Genomic DNA, 19,613 nt, shown 5'->3' with positions numbered 1-19,613 from the left:
AGCATTTAATTTGTCTAGCACAAAACCTAAATATACTAGTGTCCATGGCAGTGTGGTGTCCTGGGTCTGAATTTGCCGATTCAGTTCTCTGGAGATCAACAAGTTTTTTTTTTTTTGTTGTTGCTTTCTGTAGTTTATTTATTCAAGTGATGACACAAGACAGGGAGAAATTGCAACACTGTTCCGCGTGCATGACGACATAGCAAAATTCTTCTCAACGCAGTGGTGTGGAAGTCGATTGTAATGAACATGACATGTTTTTTTCTAGGGAAAAATGAGCATACCATGTTAATGGAGCAAACGATATTTTTCCTCTCAAATTTTGAAATAACTATTAAAATTTCTTGCTTTACAGGGGCGTTACAAATTCAAAACCACATCTTCCGGGAGAACTTTTTTAAGGAACTCACGAAGAACTTCTAATCGGCGCTCATTGCGCCAGTTAATGAGCTGGCGCTCCGACGGTCGCTCGCATGGGCCAGCCCACAAGCGCGCTTGCTCGCTCGAAAGAAAACCCGTTACAGCTAAAAGATTGTTCGCTCGCTTGATTTTTTTTTCCATAAATTTGGCAAAAGTTTGTGGATTTGGATATATTCATTCTTTAAAAAAAACATGGATTCAAAAAAAGTTCATGTGTTTTGAAAGAAAAGGTTCATGAATTTGAAAAAGTCGAATTTGGAAAATGTTCATACATATAAAAAAGAAAAGGGATAACGAAAATGAAAATAAAAACAAGTAAAACCGGATTAAAACCAGTCCAGAAAACCAACAAAAAACTGGCTTCGAGGAGCTTTCCGCTCGTGCTTGCGATTGTGGGTCGACCATTCAAAAGGTAGGTAGCGAGGTTTGTGTGGCTTTTACCGATTGCGCTTTAACTGGCGCGGAGCTACGATCTTCATGTGCCATAACACAACGTTACAACCCAAATGCCCACAGAAAACCTCGCGTGCAGTGAGCCAGGTCAATTAGTGATCCTGCCTTTTTCCTGATGGAATTGGCCTGGTTTTTATTGCAGAGTAGTATTTAATAAAAAGTATTTAAAATATTATTTGGAAACTACGAATGTTTATTAATTTTAAAATAACATTCAAGAATTTTCAAAAATAACTAAAAACATGTTCCAAAATTTTTAAAATTCAGAAATTTCAAAAATTATTTAGAGTTTATAAATTTTGTGTGAATCTTAAAAAATGCTCATGAATTTGTATTCTTTTTACGAATAAATTTTTTTGATAAATAGCCAAGGGTTTTAGAAAGTACTCACAAATTTGAGAAATGTTCACAAATTTTAGAAAAATTAGTGAAATTAATAAAATGTTGCAAATTTGAAAGGAAAATAAAATCAAGACTCCTTGATTGTATAGGCTCTATCATGCTTGGGCATGGACTTAGTTAGATTTTTTACTTTCTTTTTCTTGTATATGTAACCGATTTTCGCATCATTGCATTGATAAAAGGAGGGTTTTAGGGAATTCTTGCACACAAATCACGTCCACAAAAGAATGGCGTGGGGTTTGCTGTAGATCGACCATCACGGCCACTCGGGGTACATAGGCTGCGACGTTGCGTCTATGATAGTGACAATTTAACGGTTCCATTATGTTGACTTTGGTTGGGGAAGCAATCTATATGAAAATGTGGGCCTAAGCTACTCTCGCAATCGTATAATTGAATGTTACTTTTGCTCCTACACTGTGCATTATGAGCAACACTATGCACATGCCCAAATAACTGTTCCCAAGTTATTCGCGCTATCTTCCCTGTTGGATGGCACTTTCAACTTGCATGCTACTCCCTCCGTTCTAAATTACTTGTCTTGGATTTGTCTAGATACAGATGTATCTAGACTCATTTTAGTGCTAGGTACATTCGTATCTAGACAAATCTAAGACAAGTAATTCGGAACGGAGGGAGTACATTGGTAGGGGGTTGAAAGCTCAATGGAGTGATCGTTGGCCACTGGTTGCTTTGAAGGTTTTCCATGCTAATCAGATCTTGCAACGGGAAGAAACCGTGGTTGGCCCCCGCGTTGTCCTCGCCCACGGCAACTTGTGCGGCAGTACTCCAAAAACACATGTTGCTCGCTCTCTGACTAGACCACCGCATGCAATCAGGTCATATGTAGGCGTTCTCTTCACGGGCCACGGAATGGTCGTGCGAGCAACTTGGGCAAATCCAATTGCAGCGCATCGCGAGTAAATGTCACGGCTTTTCTCTATCGTCTTTACCTGTTTTTCGCATTTCTTTTCATTTTTTTGATTTTAATTTCTTATAAAAATGCTCCTGAATATTCAAAAAATGCTAACCTTTATCTAAACATGTTTAACAAATTTTTGAAAAAAGTTTTTTGATTTCTTAAAAATGATCATATTGGGGGCCGGTCGGACAGCCCATGTACAAAATCGGCCCTTTAACACAGCTAGTTATCGTCCTCGTCCTCCTCTCCTTCTGCTCTATGTTCTCTGCTCTGCTTCTGACAAGTCCAACGGCAAACGACGGCGACGGCGAGGAGACTCCGAACCGAGCGGCGGGCAAGGACGAAGACGCGTCGTCTTCCAGGCCAGGCCAGCATGTTCGCACGCCAGCCCTCTCCTACGCCATCGGGAAGCGAGCGACATCGGGTCAGTTCTCACCCGCCCGCCCGCCCGCCCGCTAGGTGCTTGTGTTTATTCCCATGAGGTTCGTTCCACTGCGACCTAGCCAGCTCTGTATACCCTAGTCTGTAGGTACCAACCAACAACTCAGTCGTCCGTCCTTCTGGGCGCATCCCTGGAAATTGGAGTACCAAGTAATGGCCATACATACATGCATGTACCTATCGATTCGACGAGAAGTCAGCAAAGATATCAGCTAGCCATATATATGTTCGTCTGCGGCCCACCCGTTGCTGTCTGTTGGCGACAATTCTTTGGTATGCCTTCAATTCCTGCCATGCTTATCTTCAATCTGCCATATATAGGGTTCATAAGGTTTCACAGATAGAGATACAAGTAATTGCCATTACAGATAGATGCGCGCAAATCACGCGTTCAGACTAGTCTTAAGAAAATCATTTTGCCTAGTCCTACATGTAGCTATCAAGGCAAGAGTCAAGAAAATTATTCACAGATAAAGCTACCATTTGGAGAAGTCCGCCCAGCCATACATCTAGGACCCCTTGTTGTGGGCCAATAATCTTGCTTATCTTGAAGCAATCTGAAACCAAGGGAGCTGCACTGCATGTGTGTTTCGCCAAGTCAAGTCAAGCAAAATATCCTCTCATCGCCTTACACAGCAGCCACTGCGAAAATACCACTGATCGGACTAGTGTTGACTATTACCAGGCAAGGCGCGCAACAGCAGGTCCGCGTCCGATCAATATCCAGGGGTGGTAACAGCACTGCCTAGGCAACTCGCTCCCAGCCATTCTCTCAAGCTGGTTGGCTGCCTTATCACCTCCCCAGCCGGCGCTCTTCACCTCCCCTGCTCTGCTATCCACTCCCCGGCGGCCCCTCCTGCTCTTCGCCTTCGCCTCCTCCCTGGCAACGCACCACGGCGACGGCAGCTCCCGGATCAGGGGCACTGTACCGCCGCCGCACAGCTGCAGGTTAGATCTCTCTCTCTCTCTCACTCTCTCTCTCTCTCTCTCTACTGTTATTGTTAGAGCCAACTTTCAGATTCGTGCGATTTGAATATGCTAGGATCAGTGCTTCTGGTACTTGGTCTAAAAATAAAGAAAACAACTCTGCTCTGTTTCTCTCCCTATCTATTGTGATCGATTGCTAATTATGTTTCCCTTGTGATTGAAAATTCTCTGGCCTGATGCCTTAATTTTATTCTCTTGTGATTCAATATTCTCACCCCCGTTTGCATCAGCATCCGTCACCGCCGGGAAGTACGGCAGCTGACATCCACCATCGGCGCGCCTGCGTACCACACACACACCACTCCTCCTTTCTTTTGCACCTTAGAGCAGCCTACAAATGAACGAATTCCTTTTGATTCCTGGATGCAGGCGCCACACGTCGTCCATCCCTCCATCCGACCAAGGGATGCCCTACGTGCCCCTCAGCGCGGCGCAATGGGTGGTGGGCAAGGCGCTGGCCCCCGTTGCAGATGGCGTGCTGGGGGCTTGGGCTGCCACCAGGAACTTTGGTCCTAACGTCGAGGCCCTCAGCACGGAACTGCTGCTCGTGAAGGCCACGCTCGAGCAGGCTGCCCACAAGGAGCTCGGAGGCCCCGCCATGGAGATGCTGCTGCAGAAGCTACGGGATTTGGCGCACAATGCCCAAGACTTGCTGGACGAGCTGGATTACTTCTGCATCCACGATGAGCTGCACAACACATATGATGCAGCAGATCAGCATGGCAAGGGTGGCGTCCATGACCTCGCCCTCAATGCTCGCCACACCGCCAAAGCTGTTGGCAAAATGGTCAATTGTTGCCCTTGGCAGCGTGCTAAACGCCGGGAGAGGTCACGTGCCGATTCCTCCTCGTCACCCGACGCCAATCAAGAGGTCAGCGGATGCATGCCCAAGTTCGGTAAACTCCTCCCTTGCTCATCTTCCACAGATCCACATGTTCGGGAAGAAGATTGTGGCAATGTGCAAGAAAAACCAAAGCTTGAATTTAATAGGGTTGATTTCTCTCAAAAGATGAAGGTCATAATAGATAAACTGCAGCCTGTGCGTAAGGATGTTAATGGCCTTCTACAGAGTTGTGACTCTAGAATTGTCCCAAACATTGCCCAATGTCGTCTTATCACCAAAGGTCGAATTGATGAGCCAAAACTTTATGGGAGGAACCGTGTCATGAATGGCATCATACATGACATCACCAAGGGTCAATACTGTGGCAAGGGTCTAACTGTCATTCCGGTTGTTGGTCCGGGGGGAATGGGGAAGACTACTCTTATACAACACATATATCACAGCCAACAAGTCAAGAATCATTTTCCAGTCATGATTTGGATATGTGTATCGTTCAGTTTCAATCTGGATAAGGTGCTAGAGCAAATTAAAACATGTACCCCTCGAGTTGAAAGTGAAAAAGAGTGTAGTACAAAAGAAGAGGTGATTGAACAAAGATTGAAATCTAAAAGGTTCTTACTTGTATTAGATGATATATGGAAGATTAGTATTGGGGATGACTGGGGCAAATTATTGTCGACGCTTAGTAAATCACAAGAAAAGGGTTCCATGATTATCGTCACAACTCGGTTTCATGCGATAGCACAGAAGGTTGAAACAATTGGCCACTCAAACGGGTTAGAATCTGAAGAGTTTAGAAAATTATTCCTTGCATTTGTCTTTGGTGATGAGGAATGGCCAAGGGATAAACATTTTCTGCTTGAGACTGCAGATAAGATAATGGAAAAACTAAAGGGCTCCCCTCTTGCTGCAAAAACGGTTGGTAGATTACTAAGTAAAGACCTTAGTCTGCATCATTGGAAAAGGGTCCTAAAATGTAAAGAATGGGAGAAGCAGACTGATGACAATGAAATTATGCCTGCCTTGAAGCTTAGCTATGACTTCCTCTCTTTCCATCTGCAGCAATGTTTTGCCTATTCTGCATTGTTTCCTGAAGATTACCCTTTCCAGCAGGACGAGTTGATTAGTTTGTGGATTGGACTAGATATTTTGATACCTAGTGGCCAAAACCAAGCATTCGAAGACATAGGTCTAAGCAATTTAAATGAGCTAGTAATCCATGGATTTTTCAGAGAAGTGGAAGTTGATGGTGCTTTTTTGTATTTTATGCATGACCTACTTCATGATTTGGCATTGAAGGTTGCATCACATGATTGTCTTAGCTTACGCCTCCCTAATGTTGGATCAGTAGAGATTCAGTCAACCATCCGTCACTTGTCTATAAGCACATATGCCTTAGGTGAATATGATGTAGTGTCTGGTGAAAAATTAAAAAGTGAATTGGAAGAACTGAAGACAAGATTTAAGGTTGAATATCTGCAAACGTTGACGTTATTTGGAAAATTGGATGAAGGTTTTGTCAAGATATTTGGTGATTTTTTGGGGGAAGCGATCTCTCTCCGTGTTCTTCATTTGCCCAACATGCGTAGTCCCGTGGAGTCCCTGTTACATAACTTTTCAGGACTTTTCCACCTACGATACCTTTGTCTAGGAACAGAGGAGAGCCAGATGCATTTACCACTTAGCATCTCTAAATTTTATCATTTAAGGATTCTAGATCTTAAATGGTGGAATGGCAATCATGATTTGCCCAATGACATGAGCAACCTTGCCAAGTTGTGCCATTTTTATGTCCCATGTGATCATCTGCTTTATTCTGATATTTGTAATATGGGAAAACTTAAACTCTTAGAAGAGTTAAACGTATTTCAGGTCAATAAAAAAAGTGAAGGGTTTGAACCAAAGCAACTACAACACTTGACCAGGCTAAGGGAGCTTGGTATCTACAACCTTGAGAAGATAGATACAGTAGAAGAGGCAGCTGAAGCAAAATTGATGGAGAAAAAATACTTGAGGAGGTTAACATTGGATTGGGATAGTGGGCGATCTAGTGTTGAGCCTAGTGTGGAAGCAGCAATTCTTGAGAGCCTTCAACCTCAGGGAGATCTTCAATTCTTGTGCATTAGAGGGCACGGAGGCCCATCTTCTCCAACATGGCTGGGTGATGAGCTCGCTGTTGAAGCTTTGCAATCTCTTTGGCTTCTTGGTGTTTCTTGGGACGTTTTCCCTTCTTTAAGGAAGGTGTGGGATCTTCGCGTATTAAGGTTTGACAATATTGCCAGACCGAAGGAGTTTATCATAGAGAAAAGCTTTTGCATGCTAACAAAGCTTGAACTCATTGACCTAGGAAGTTTTGAAAAATGGGTTTACCCAGCTGAACAAGAGTCTTCCTTTGGTGGAGACTTGTTCCCACCGGATGCTCATATGTTCCCTCTTTTGCAAGTTCTGATTATTAGGAACTGTCCAAAACTGTTGGGGTTGCCTTTCTCAAACTACATTGTTTCCCCAGATTGGCTCCCCAAGCTAGAAGAGCTTGAGGTACATGACTGTCCTGAATTCTTGCCAGTGATTCCCATCTCCTGGATTGAAAGTCTGCGCTCTGTCACGATGAAATGTGTGAAGATGCTTAAGGAGTTTGCATACTTACCATCCAATGGAGCAAAATTGAAAATTATTGGAGAGGGGGGGCTGCATAGCATAGACCAAGTGTTACTTTTCGATACAGAAACATGTTTTGAGGAGCTGATACTCAAAAGCTGCCCACCTCTGCAGTTGAAGGAGCTTCTGATGCTAACCTCACTGAAGACATTGTATTTAGGACAATCAGATGCTCTGTTTAGATCACTAGGAGGTCAGGGTAGTGTGGAATGGCAGCTCCCTATTGAGTACATCATGATCAGCGACTTAAATGGTAATAGTTGGGAGGAATTGACAGAGCTCCTCCCCCACCTCCCAAAGCTCTCCTCATTGAAAATATGGACGTGTAACATTAAAAAGCTGGTATTGGCAGAGGAAGTGGAAGATGGAGTGCTGCTCTTCCCACCTCATCTCCAGGAATTGGATTGCTGGAAATGCCCAGAGCTGGTCCTAGTGGACCCGCCAACTCTTGTTCATGGAGCAGGATCCCTCCGGAGATTAAGCATAAAGTACTGCCCAAAGTTTCTAACCTCCTTCTTGTTTTCCAGTCACATTTTCCCTTCCTCCCTGCAGTTCCTGGCTCTTTGGGAGGTGGAAGGCATGGAAACACTGGAGCCCCTCTCCAACCTCTCCTCCCTTGTCAAATTAGAATTGATTAATTGTGGAGAGGATCTGAAAGGTCAGGGCTTGCAGTCTCTGCTTACCACTGGGGGGCAGCTCAACGAATTAGTTGTCCGTGGTAGCCCTGGTTTCTTTGCTGGTTGGGATCCCTTGGAGGATGTTGAAGCAGGAGAAGAGCAGCAGATACAACGCGTTTCATCCACACCATGGAAACTTTGCACGGATTACGTAGCGGGGCTCCTTTCTGCACCCATCTGCAGCTTTCTCTCTTCCTCCCTCACCAATCTGGAGCTTTGTGGGCTTAGGTTTGCTGAAGGGATGGAGCGCTTCAGCAAGGAGCAAGAGGACGCCCTTCAGCTCCTCTCCTCCCTCCACCAACTAGAGTTTTGGGATTTCCGTCACCTTCAGCAACTCCCTACAGGGCTGCGCAACCTTACCAGCCTCAAGATATTATCAATCCACCACTGTCCTGCCGTCTCATCATTGCCCAATGATGGCCTCCCCAAATCACTACAAGAGCTAGATATCAGATTCTGCGCCAACCAGGAGCTAAAACAGCAATGCAATGGGTTGGTGGGAACCATCCCAAAAATCTTACTGGGCCGCTAGTCTAAGGTATCATAAAACATACTTTCCATTTTTCCCTTTTCCTGCAATCCTGCTTAATAACACTGCATTTGTTCCCATCCACTATGCAGACCACTACCTTGTAAAGCTCTGCTTTCCATAAAAACACATTTGCCACACACATGACACAAGGGTCTTGTGGCTGTCATCTTCCTTCCACTTATAACTCCGGTAAGCACATCAAAACTGGGACTTTACTCCTGGTGTACCATATCAATTGTATCCACTTCCACTTATACTCATTGTAAAACATTTATCCACTTATGCTCCTGCTATATTAGTTTTCCATTTTCTTCTCAACAGTAGTGAAAATATTTAAGATTTTCTTCTCAAAGCCCTTGTCTTTCCACAAGTCAAGAAAACCAGTCACCATCTGCTAGGTCCTTCTGCAAGTCTCTTTCCTCTTTCCTAGATGTAATTATCAACGTAATCTGTGATCACCATTTGTTGAAGTTCTTTGTACAGGTGTCCGTTCAATCTTATAGGCGTCTTCAATTTTGCATTTAAGTTTGGGTTATTGTCATTCATCAAGACATGGTAGTCTACTTCTCTATTTTCCCCCCATATACTGCTATGTTGCCATCAGTACCAGGTGTTCCTGCATTCCTAATTTTTGTTTGCTTGCTGTTCAGGTAGGCTTTCTAGGCACTTGTGTTTACTTTCATCCAGAACCCATGAGACTGATGGTGTACCTGGGAAGTACAGTTTACGGATCAAAGGATCATCTTGGCGTAATTATGGAAAACAATGAGTTGTCGGTGTTTTGCTACTGATAAGGTTTGCAGTTTTTCAGTTCAGTCTACATTCCACTGACATAGGTATACTTGCAACCAATAAAATTTGCATTTTCTAGATTCAGTCTACATTCTACTAATACCAGGTATTCTTGCATTCGTCATAACTATTGTTGTTTAACAAAATTTGATGGTGTATAGGACCTTCAGAAGAATAACTGGCATTCAGAAGGATGCATCTTGAGAATTCAGAAGGCCTCCATTTACTGAGTAGTGAGTACTTTGTTCATTCTGTATTCCGAGTTATGTGATTACTTTGGGGGAAAGGTGTGGTCGACTGAGGCAATCTTGTGCCACTGCAACGGCCACATGAGAATGGTGCTGTTCGGAGGATGCAGTTTTAACTTTCCAACTGTTCCTTGTGACATCCTTGAATTGCTGCACTCGTTATCAATAGTACTCCCTCCGTAAACTAATATAAGAGCGTTTAGATCACTACTTTAGTATTCTAAATGCTCTTATATTAGTTTACAGAGGGAGTATCAAGTTGCAGGAGATTTTCCAAGGTGGCCCGTGCTGCACTCGTACTCGATGGCTCCAGCAATGTGTGCACCTAAAACACTGCAGAACAATCATTCATGCAAGGTAAATATGCCCAGGTGAAGTTCAACTCTGCAAGATAGCTATGGATGAACTGACTTTGAAATATTTCAGAATTGGCTGGCGAGGAGAGGAGGGTGATGAATTGACTTGCAACAAGTCCATGGAGTAGTTATGCATGTCTATAGAAACGTAATATGCTTGCTGGAGCCATGCCAAGGAAGAAGAAGGAGAGTGACACATTGGCTAGTCTAGCAGAAGCGTAGCCTGCAGCTTGGACGTATGTGATTGCTTTGGTACGTCGCCCAGAATTAAATTTCCGTGATGATTGAGTAGATCAAGTGAGGCCAGCTGTTTTTTCACCTCGGTACCGTGTGTGCACTAGAGATGGTTAGTATTTCTTTCATTCGGTATTAGTAATAACGCAAATTTATTCTGACACTGGACGGCAAAACCGTGCCAAGAAATACTTACACATTTTCTTTGCTGACACTTTCCAGCAAAGGAATGCCGCTCCTCCGCGTGTATGCATGAGGATACCTACCTACCTGCCTGGTGAAATGGTTGATAGATCTCTTTGGATCGTGTAGACTAGATCTTTCCGGTAACCTACCTTCTCCTGGTGCGGACGAACTCGATCCAGCACCGGCCATGGTGATGGCGGAGTGTGGGCGAGGTGGTGGCGGCGGAGCTTCCCGTCGGCCTAGCGCAAAACCCTAGATCGGATTGGTGTTTCGGTGGTGTTGTGGTGCACGGTCAACCTCGTCATACGTGCCCCCGCACCCCACCTCTTTATATTGCGCTGGCGACAGGGGCCCACCAACCATGGATTGGTTGGGCGCCCCCGATCAGGGCGCAAGTCAGGGACCCGTTCGACCCGTTGGGTTCGAACGGGATAGAGATCAACCTAACATTCTCCCCCTTGATCTCAACTTTACTTTTAACCCTATACTTTCTAGTTTATTTGTTTCATCACATATTGGTACATAGAGCATGTTTCATCGTCACAGCTTAAATGCCGGTAGAATCATACAGCTACAACATACGTTTTGTTTCAGAAACAAATTCTGTTCCTTTTGGGCCTATCCAGGAATCATAAGGCTTTCCCTTAAACCCATGCCGGCTAAGTGTTCCTTGAACACATTGGGTGGTAAGCCTTTCGTTAGCGGATCCGCAAGCATATCTTTTGTCTTTGTATGCTCGAGACTTATAGTTTGATCCTGGATTTTATCTTTCACAACATAGTACTTTATCTCTATTGTTTTGGCAGCATTACTCGACTTGTTGTTGTGAGCGTAAAATACCGCGGGCTGATTGTCGCAGTACATCTTTAGTGGTTTGTGAATACAATCTACCACTTTCAAGTCGGGTACAAATTTCTTTAGCCATATCGCCTGCCCCGTGGCTTCGAAGCATGCTATGAATTCTGCATACATCGTGGATGATGCAACTGTCGACTGTTTGGAGCTTTTCCACGAAATAGCTCCCCCAGCGAGGGTGAATACGTATCCTGACGTGGATTTTCTATCATCTTTGTCCCCCACAAAATCTGCGTCTGAATACCCTTTTATCTCTAGGGAATCAGATCTCCTGTATGTTAGCATGTAGTCCTTCGTGCCTTGCGCATAACGCAATGCTTTCTTTACCATCTTCCAGTGCTCTATGCCTGGATTCTCTTGATATCTACCGAGTACCCCGGTGATAAAGGCTAAGTCAGGGCGAATGCACACTTGTGCATACTGTAAGCTGCCAACTGCCGAAGCATATGGTATTCCTTTCATTTGATCGATCTCATACTGATTCTTGGGACATTGAAATTTTCCAAAATTATCGCCCTTAACTATAGGAGCAGGTGTGGCTTTACTCGCATGCATATTGTACTTTTTAAGAACCTTCTCCAAATATGCTTTCTGCGATAGTCCTAAGACTCCATTGTTTCTATCTCGATGAATTTCTATGCCCAAAACATATGATGCTTCACCAAGATCTGTTATGTCAAAATTCGAGGATAAGAACTTCTTTGTTTCTTGTAGTAGACTAACATCACTGCTAGCAAGCAGAATGTCATCCACATACAAGATTAGGAAAATATATTTCCCATTTTTAAACTTTGCATAAATGCAGTTATCCTCAATATTTTCTTTAAATCCAAAACTTTTAATCGTTTGATTAAACTTTAAATACCACTGCCTAGAGGCTTGCTTTAATCCATAAATGGATTTCTTTAGGCGGCATCCCATATTTTCCTTGCCTTCCATGATAAAACCCTTGGGCTGTTTCATGTAGACATTTTCTTTTAAATCTCCGTTGAGAAATGCCGTCTTTACATCCATTTGATGTAACTCTAAATCAAAATGAGCAACTAATGCCATTATGATTCTGAAGGAATCCTTACATGAGACCGGAGAAAATGTCTCTTTGTAATCTATCCCTTCTCTTTGTGTAAATCCTTTTGCCACGAGTCGTGCTTTATATTTTTCTATATTCCCTTTAGAGTCATACTTAATTTTGTAGACCCATTTGTAGCCTACTGATTTGGCTCCTTTAGGAATTTCCTCTAAGTCCCAAACATCTTTGGAACTCATTGATTTCATCTCGTCTTCCATTGCCTTCATCCACATCGATGAATGAGGGCTTCTCATGGCTTCTTCATATGAGGTGGGATCTTTTTCGATATGAACCATTTCTGTGTTATAAACTTTAAAGTCAGCAGAAATAGCTGACTTTCTTGGTCTTGTAGACCTTCTAAGGGCCTCAATTTCTGGCACATTCTGTGCCTCAACTTCTGGCACTTCTTCTAAAATTTGCTGCTGCACCTCCCTTTCATGCTCAACAACGGGTTCAGTCGGCTCCTGATGGACAGGTTCCGGGTCTGCCCCCATAGTTGTCATGGGTGGAGTTGCAACTGGTAGTGAGAAAAATGGCTCATGAATCATTGGATTAGGTGCATGCACCCTCTTCTCCTCGAGATCAATTTTCCGAGCTACCAAGCTCCCCTCATCATTTCATCCTCTAAGAAGACTGCATGTCTCGTTTCTACAAACTTTGTATATCTGCCTGGGCAGTAGAAACAAAAACCCTTTGATCTGTCTGGATAGCCAATGAAGTGGCAACTCACTGTTTTGGGATCTAACCTTCCAATGTTTGGATTAAACATTTTGGCCTCAGCAGGGCACCCCCACACCCTGAAGTGTTGTAGGGATGGCACCCTTCCTGTCCATAGCTCGTACGGTGTTTTGGGCACCGAATTGCTTGGTACTCTATTGAGAATGTGAATGGCGGTTTTAAGCGCCTCCATCCATAATCCCAATGGCAAGTTGGAATAACTCATCATGCTGCGCACCATATCCATAAGTGTACGGTTGCGCCTTTCAGGTACTCCATTTTGCTGAGGTTCGCCCGGCATTGAATACTGGGCAACAATGCCAGTCTCCTGCAAGAACTTTGCAAAAGGTCCAGGGACTTGGCCATATGGAGTGTGCCGACCGTAGTACTCTCCCCCACGGTCGGACCTAACTATCTTTATTCTTTTATCATGCTGATTTTCAACTTCAGCTTTGAATATTTTAAATTTATCCAACGCTTCAGATCTTTCTTTGATTGGATAAATATATCCATAGCGAGAGTAATCATCTGTGAATGTTATGAACGAGTCATATCCATCCACACTTTTCATCGGAAATGGTCCACAAATATCAGTGTGGATGATTTCTAGTGTGCCTGTGCTATGGATTGCACCTTTTTTGATTTGTTTTACGTACTTTCCTTTAACGCAATCTATGCATTGTGCTAAGTCTGAAAATTCTAACGGAGGAAGAATTTCACTTTTGACTAATCTTTCTATTCTCCCCTTCGAAATATGGCTCAAGCGACAGTGCCATAGTTTAGATGAGTCGAATGTTCTTTTTCTTTTCTTTTGCTCTTTATTCGACGCGGAAACATTTTCTTTCACGTTGCAAACGGAATAAACTTTTTCACGAAGTGATAACAAATAAAGCTCATCATGTAGTAAAGCATCACCCACATAAGCATTATTATACCAAATGGCACACTTGCCATGTCCAAAATGACATTCATAATTATCTTTGTCCAAACAAGAAACACTAATTAAGTTTCTATGACATGATGGAACAAATAAAACATCTCTAAGTAGAAGATTGAATCCGCCAGCTAACTCCAAGGAGATGTCACCGACAGCTTCAACTTCTCCGTTTGCCACTTCAATGCGTCTTTCGCTTCTTAGCGTAGTTCGCGTCGAATGGAATCCCTGTAAAGAATTTGCAACATGAACAGTTGCTCCTGAATCAATCCACCAAGGGATTTTGAAAACTGTGTATACAAGGATTCATTGACAAATGAAACTATATTGTTACCTCTTTTTGCCATGACTGACTTCAGCCAAGCAGCGCAGTCTTTCTTGTAGTGCCCTTTCTGCTTGCAGTGGAGACACGTGTCTTTGTCCACTGAGAAAGACTGTTGCTAATGCTGATGCTGATAGGGGGCTTTTCCATTCTTTGAAGGAGAACTTTTGTTGTTTTGATTGTAGTTCTTTTTCTTCCAATCCTTCACATAGTTGATTGAACCACCATGTGCGGCTTTGAGTCTGTCCTCTTCTTGGACACACATTGCTATTGTCTTTTCAATGTCCCATGTTCCAGGTGACATATTATAATTTACAACAAAAGTTGCAAACTCATGTGGCAGTGAAGCCATGACCAGGTGGACCAGGAGCGCTGTTTTGATCTCCAAATCCGCATCCATGTGCTTGAGCTTTGCTGCCATATTACTCATCCTGAGGATGTGCTCTCTTATTCCACGATTACCACCTGTGTAGCGTTCTGTCACCAGTTGCTCTAACACATGGGTGGCATAGATCTTTGAAGAGCCAGTGAACTGGCTCTTTATCTTTGCAAGCAACTCCCCTGCGGAAGTGCACTCTGCAATGGAGCCCATAATGGCACTCTCAATTGTATTCTTTATGAAAGCCATGCACTTTTTGTTTGCATTGACCCACTTTTCGTTATCTATGAGGTAGGACTGCTCCAAAGGAGCATAGTCCCCCTTCTTTTTAGCCCATGCAGCATCATCATCAGTGGCCTCTCTTACTGGCTCTGTGGGTCTGACCGGCTGTAGTTTCACCACAACCCAGTCAAGATCAGCACAAATAAATGCCAGTTCAACTTTCTTCCTCCACTCAGTGTGGTTGTCACCTCTGAGTGTCGGAACTTCTTTTAGGCAACTCATCAAGTGAAAGCCTCCTGAAATCACAATTTAAGTGACATCAGTATAACAATCATATGCAATAATCTAACGTTGGTCAAATTAAGCATACAATTGTCTATGCAATTAAATCTATATTACCGTTGGGCAAAATATTAAAAATAAATGCACCTTTAAATTTCAATAATAAAACATGATCATGTTATTAATAACGTTGGTCATAAAAAATAACATAATCATATCATTTCAATAATTACTTTAACATGCTCTTAAAAACATAATTCTATCTAAACTTTTATTTTCTTTTAAAGAGCACTAATAATTATTTACGCAGCGGAAAAACGTGAATAAAAATTCACAAACTTTTTAATTTTTACAGAAACTTTTCTTTGATTAAATAAAAGATTCATGAACTTTATTATTTTCTCTGTAAAATTCATGAACATTTCTTTTTCTGAAAATTTTCTATTTTCATTTTCAGAACTTTTTTGTTTACTTTTCTATTTTCTAAACAAAAGATTTTCGTTGGAAAAATAATTTGGATAAAAAAACTATTTATGAAATCTGCCCAAAAAGAAAATCTGGACAAAACTATTAAAACAGAAAAGAAAACTGCAGCAGCAACCGGCCCGACTCGGCCTGGGCCGCCCTCGCCTGCGGCCTCAGCCCAGCTCGCGCGTGGGCTGTGCCCGCAGTTGTGCCCGCGCGGCCGCTCTCCCACTTTCGGCCCATCGGCCCAGCGCGCCCCCTTAGAGCGCTAGGGTTTCAATCCTGGCCGCCCGCGCAGATCCGACGGCCAGGCGCGCGTTTCGCTTGAACAAAACGAGAGTCGATCCCTAGCGACCGAAAACCTAGCGCCATTCCTCCCCAGCCCCCGTGCCCCTCTCGCGCACTCCGCTGACGGCGGAGAGACGGGCTTCGCCCCGGCCGCCGGCGACGACGGCGGATGCCACCGCGCCGCGCGGGCCTCTCCTTCCCATCCTTTCTTCCCTCATCACCCTCTTCTTCGTGTGATAGAGAGAGAGAGAGCGACGCGGCGGGGCCTCTTCTGCTCCCCTGTAGCCGGGTTGGGGCTCCGCCGGCAACGGCGTGCAGCCACCGCAACGCGCGAGAGCCACCTTCCCTTTTCCCCTTCCGTTCCATGAGGGAGAGGAAGACAGAGAGGCTACACCTTTTTTCTTTTCAGCGAGAGGAAGAGCGCGGCCAGATCGCGCCGTGGCTATCCTCCTCGTCGGTCGCGCGTCCTCCCTCGCGGTGAGCGCGCCGCCGCCGAGGGATTTGGCCGCGGTGCTAACCTCCTTCTTTTTTTTGTGTGTGTCTTTTTCCTTTCTTTTCCGCGAGCAATTGCTAGCTCCGGTGGTTCTTCGTCCCCGCACCTCGGCTTGCCGATGCGTGTGGGGATCGAGAGGAACAGGCGCGGCCGTGCGGCGGCGCTCTTTGCCGGTGAGGCCCAAGGCCAAAATCCGGTGGTTTACTTTGCCCTGTCTAGGGTTCTTGGGGGAGGGGATCTCTTTTTCTTTTTCTGTTTTTGTTTCTTTGTACCGAAATCATCTAGCCAGTGGCATCTGATACCATTGATAGATCTCTTTGGATCGTGTAGACTAGATCTTTCCGGTAACCTACCTTCTCCTGGTGCGGACGAACTCGATCCAGCACCGGCCATGGTGATGGCGGAGTGTGGGCGAGGTGGTGGCGGCGGAGCTTCCCGTCGGCCTAGCGCAAAACCCTAGATCGGATTGGTGTTTCGGTGGTGTTGTGGTGCACGGTCAACCTCGTCATACGTGCCCCCGCACCCCACCTCTTTATATTGCGCTGGCGGCAGGGGCCCACCAACCATGGATTGGTTGGGCGCCCCCGATCAGGGCGCGAGTCAGGGGCCCGTTCAACCCGTTGGGTTCGAACGGGATAGAGATCAACCTAACAATGGTGAGTTTGTTCTTCTCAGCAAAGGAATGCTGCTCTCGTATCATTCGGCTTGCTTCAAGTCGTGTCCTTCAAGTCGTGCCTTGTTTCTAGCAGGAGGCCCCATATGCCCGCTGTGCCAGAGACATCTGGCAAGGCTGAAACCAGTCATTTTTCCTTGTCCACACAGTCATAATAATCCTGGAAGATTTGTTGGCTTTATGAGGCGATGAGAAAACGTGGGAGGTGATCATCACCCCTGCTTTTCAATCATATGGACCGATGCTTGCTTGCTTCCTATACATAACTCTGGTAAGGACATTTTTACTCCTGCTGTACCATATCTGATAAGACACAGTGTGTGCTGATTGGCCCTGATCTTTCACTACACATGCACTACTAACAGCATTATTTGGGGGGTTTTGGTGGAGAAGCGGGTGAACCAGGAGAAGTTGATTAATCCAGCAACCAGAAATTATGTAGAAGATATAATTTGGTGGAAGCAAAGTAGATGCAAGAGGGGAAGCAGAAAATAAGATCGGGATTCAGTCCTTGCTAGATGCAAGAACAGAATTAAAGTCACGTCTAATCTATAAATATCAATCAAACGAAATGGCAAAGTTCAAATCCAACCTCGGGCACGCAGAAGCACAGATTTGGTGCATCAACAAGGTGCATTTTCTGAAATATAACTTCAACCTCCTTACATAATACATATGCTAAGCCTTTTATTTATAGGCTCCTCTTACAACGGACCCACAGAAATATCAAGACATGACCACTATTTTACAACTTAACACTGACCAATAGAAACTCTAGACTGAACTGCTACACAAAACAGAGCGTGCATCCCTTCACCTCATGTGTTCACATATGAGGTTTGAAGCAAAACATAACTTGAACTTCCCTGCTGGTTTACTCTAGAGACCTAGGATACATAGCATACAGATTGGTCTCCTGCACATGCCAATAACTCGTTCATTCAAATGCAGATTGGTCTGCCGTATTTCAGATTTCTCTCTCCACAAGTCGAGAAAACCAACATAATTATCAGCCAATGCCTACTGCAAGTCTCTCTTCTTTTCTTCCTAGATGTAATTACCAACGAAACCAGTGATAACCATTTGTTTTGGTTCTCTGTGCAGCAGGCGTTCGTTCAATCTTATAAGCTTCATCATATTTTGCATTTAACTTTGGGTTATTGTCATTCATCAAGACATGATAGTCTACTTCCCTATTTCTGGTGTGATGATCAAAATATCACTATGGAATAAATGAGACTTTGGGGTCAAGCTACTGATATTAAGGTTATCAATTTTTTTTCATCCACTGCTATGTTGCTACCAGTACCAGGTGTTCCTGCATTCCTAATTTCTGTTTGCTTGCTCTTCAGGTTTTCTAGTGTTTGTTCGTTTGCTTTCCAAAAGTCATGAAGAAGTTCAGCTTTAGGGATTATCTTATGGAAAACAGTGAACTGTCAGTGTTTTGCTACTGATAAGGTTTGCAGTTTTTAAATCAAGTCTACATTCTACTGATACCTATCAGGTCTACTTGCAACAGATAAGGTTGCAGTTTTTCAGTTCAGTCTTCATTCTACTAATACCAGATATTCTTCCATTCATCATAACTGTTATTTTTTATTGTTATAATGGCGTATAGGATCTTCGCAGGAATAGCACTGCACCCCTGGAGACAATTCAGATAATAGGGAGCAGTAGCAGTCTGAAGGTAATGCATTTCAGGGCATGTGCAATTTTGAAATTCCAAAAAGGCATTAAGATGCATTATATATAACCGAATAACCAACCTGTATGTTTCTGCAGTATGGATTGAACCGGGAGAAGGAAGCACTTAATAGCCTGAATATTTTTTTTTTAGAACGAAGGCTCGCGAGGAGCCCGGCTTTGAATTAACAAAGCCATCAACCGGCCAGGAGTTACAGCAAACAACCAAATTACAGCGGTCAGAAGGATACAATGGGAACACTGGACTGAAACGCTAACTACAACCTCCACAAGCAGCTAATGCAAAGGAAATTAAGATTACAGCTTGCAAAGGCCGAGCACTCCACACTAGGATCATACGAGGAAAAGCAGAGCAGCAAAGCAGGGCATATCCGACCTTCAAAGATGGCCATGCTCCAGGAACACCTAGAGAAGAAGGGGAACAACATCTTCCATCTCAATCACCGAAGAGGGACCCTACCCCCTCGCCATGGCTCGTAGGCGCCGCACCGTCGGGGTTTCGAGGAGCTCTCCCTAGAGCTCGAAGAATGCCGCCCTCACATCGGAAGGTGGACATAGTGCGGCCACTTCAATTTGGGATATCCCTAGCCGGCCGCTCCGCCACGGTCCATGTCCAGCTAGGTGGAAATACGCTTCGTGGAATCGGACGATGAAGAGGAGGCAGCTCCGTCCCTCACCTGCAGCGCCTCCCGACCGCATCCCGCCTCCCTAACGGCGCCTCCAGCAAGGTCACGGCGCGCAAGGCGCCGCCGCCGCCAAATCCGAGAGGATATAAGGTTTTCACCCGGGCAGGGTGGGTCGGGGTGGAAGCAGGGGACCTCGGCTGCGCCCCCATGGAGGAAAGCAGCGCCCTTGGGCGTTGCCGCCGCCGGACCGGCCAAGGTTTCCCCCGGTCCCCTAGCTGGCCACCAACTCGCACCAACGCCAGGGCCAGAGAGCAAATCACAAGCCACCGCCGACGGCGAGAGAGAGGTAGCCGGAAAGGGATTTCGAACCTCCAGATCTGACGAAGAATCTTCGCGCCGCGGCCGGATTCCACCAACCACCCGCCGCCCGCG

General features: G+C 44.7%; 1 protein-coding gene across 9 annotated transcripts in view; it reads left to right on the top strand.

The window, feature by feature from the left end:
* The first annotated feature begins 2,700 nt into the window (after window positions 1-2,700).
* LOC123172200 (putative disease resistance protein RGA3) overlaps window positions 2,701-19,613 on the top strand; it is a 19,280-nt gene continuing 2,367 nt past the window's right edge. Inside the window, exons 1-13 of one of the 9 annotated variants that reach the window (XM_044589201.1) lie at window positions 2,701-3,586; window positions 3,856-3,909; window positions 3,995-8,342; window positions 8,426-8,525; window positions 8,820-8,891; window positions 8,987-9,172; window positions 9,290-9,361; window positions 9,616-9,733; window positions 9,803-9,984; window positions 17,956-18,117; window positions 18,204-18,375; window positions 18,470-18,538; window positions 18,634-19,427. In XM_044589201.1, the coding sequence (XP_044445136.1) occupies window positions 4,032-8,336 (4,305 nt within the window). In that variant the 5' untranslated portion in view covers window positions 2,701-3,586; window positions 3,856-3,909; window positions 3,995-4,031 and the 3' untranslated portion in view covers window positions 8,337-8,342; window positions 8,426-8,525; window positions 8,820-8,891; ... (6 more) ...; window positions 18,470-18,538; window positions 18,634-19,427. Of the gene's footprint in view, window positions 3,587-3,855; window positions 3,910-3,994; window positions 8,343-8,425; window positions 8,526-8,819; window positions 8,892-8,986; window positions 9,173-9,289; window positions 9,362-9,615; window positions 9,734-9,802; window positions 10,079-10,188; window positions 10,692-17,955; window positions 18,118-18,203; window positions 18,376-18,469; window positions 18,539-18,633; window positions 19,428-19,613 lie in introns of those variants that run through there. The other 8 variants (XM_044589205.1, XM_044589203.1, XM_044589204.1 and 5 more) reach the window with 8 other exon arrangements.

This window comes from Triticum aestivum, unplaced genomic scaffold, assembly GCF_018294505.1.
Source record: "Triticum aestivum cultivar Chinese Spring unplaced genomic scaffold, IWGSC CS RefSeq v2.1 scaffold18334, whole genome shotgun sequence".
In the NCBI taxonomy this organism is placed as follows: Eukaryota; Viridiplantae; Streptophyta; class Magnoliopsida; order Poales; family Poaceae; genus Triticum; species Triticum aestivum.
The sequence above is the reverse complement of the archived record's forward strand: the minus strand, read 5'-3'. Positions and strand labels throughout refer to the sequence as shown.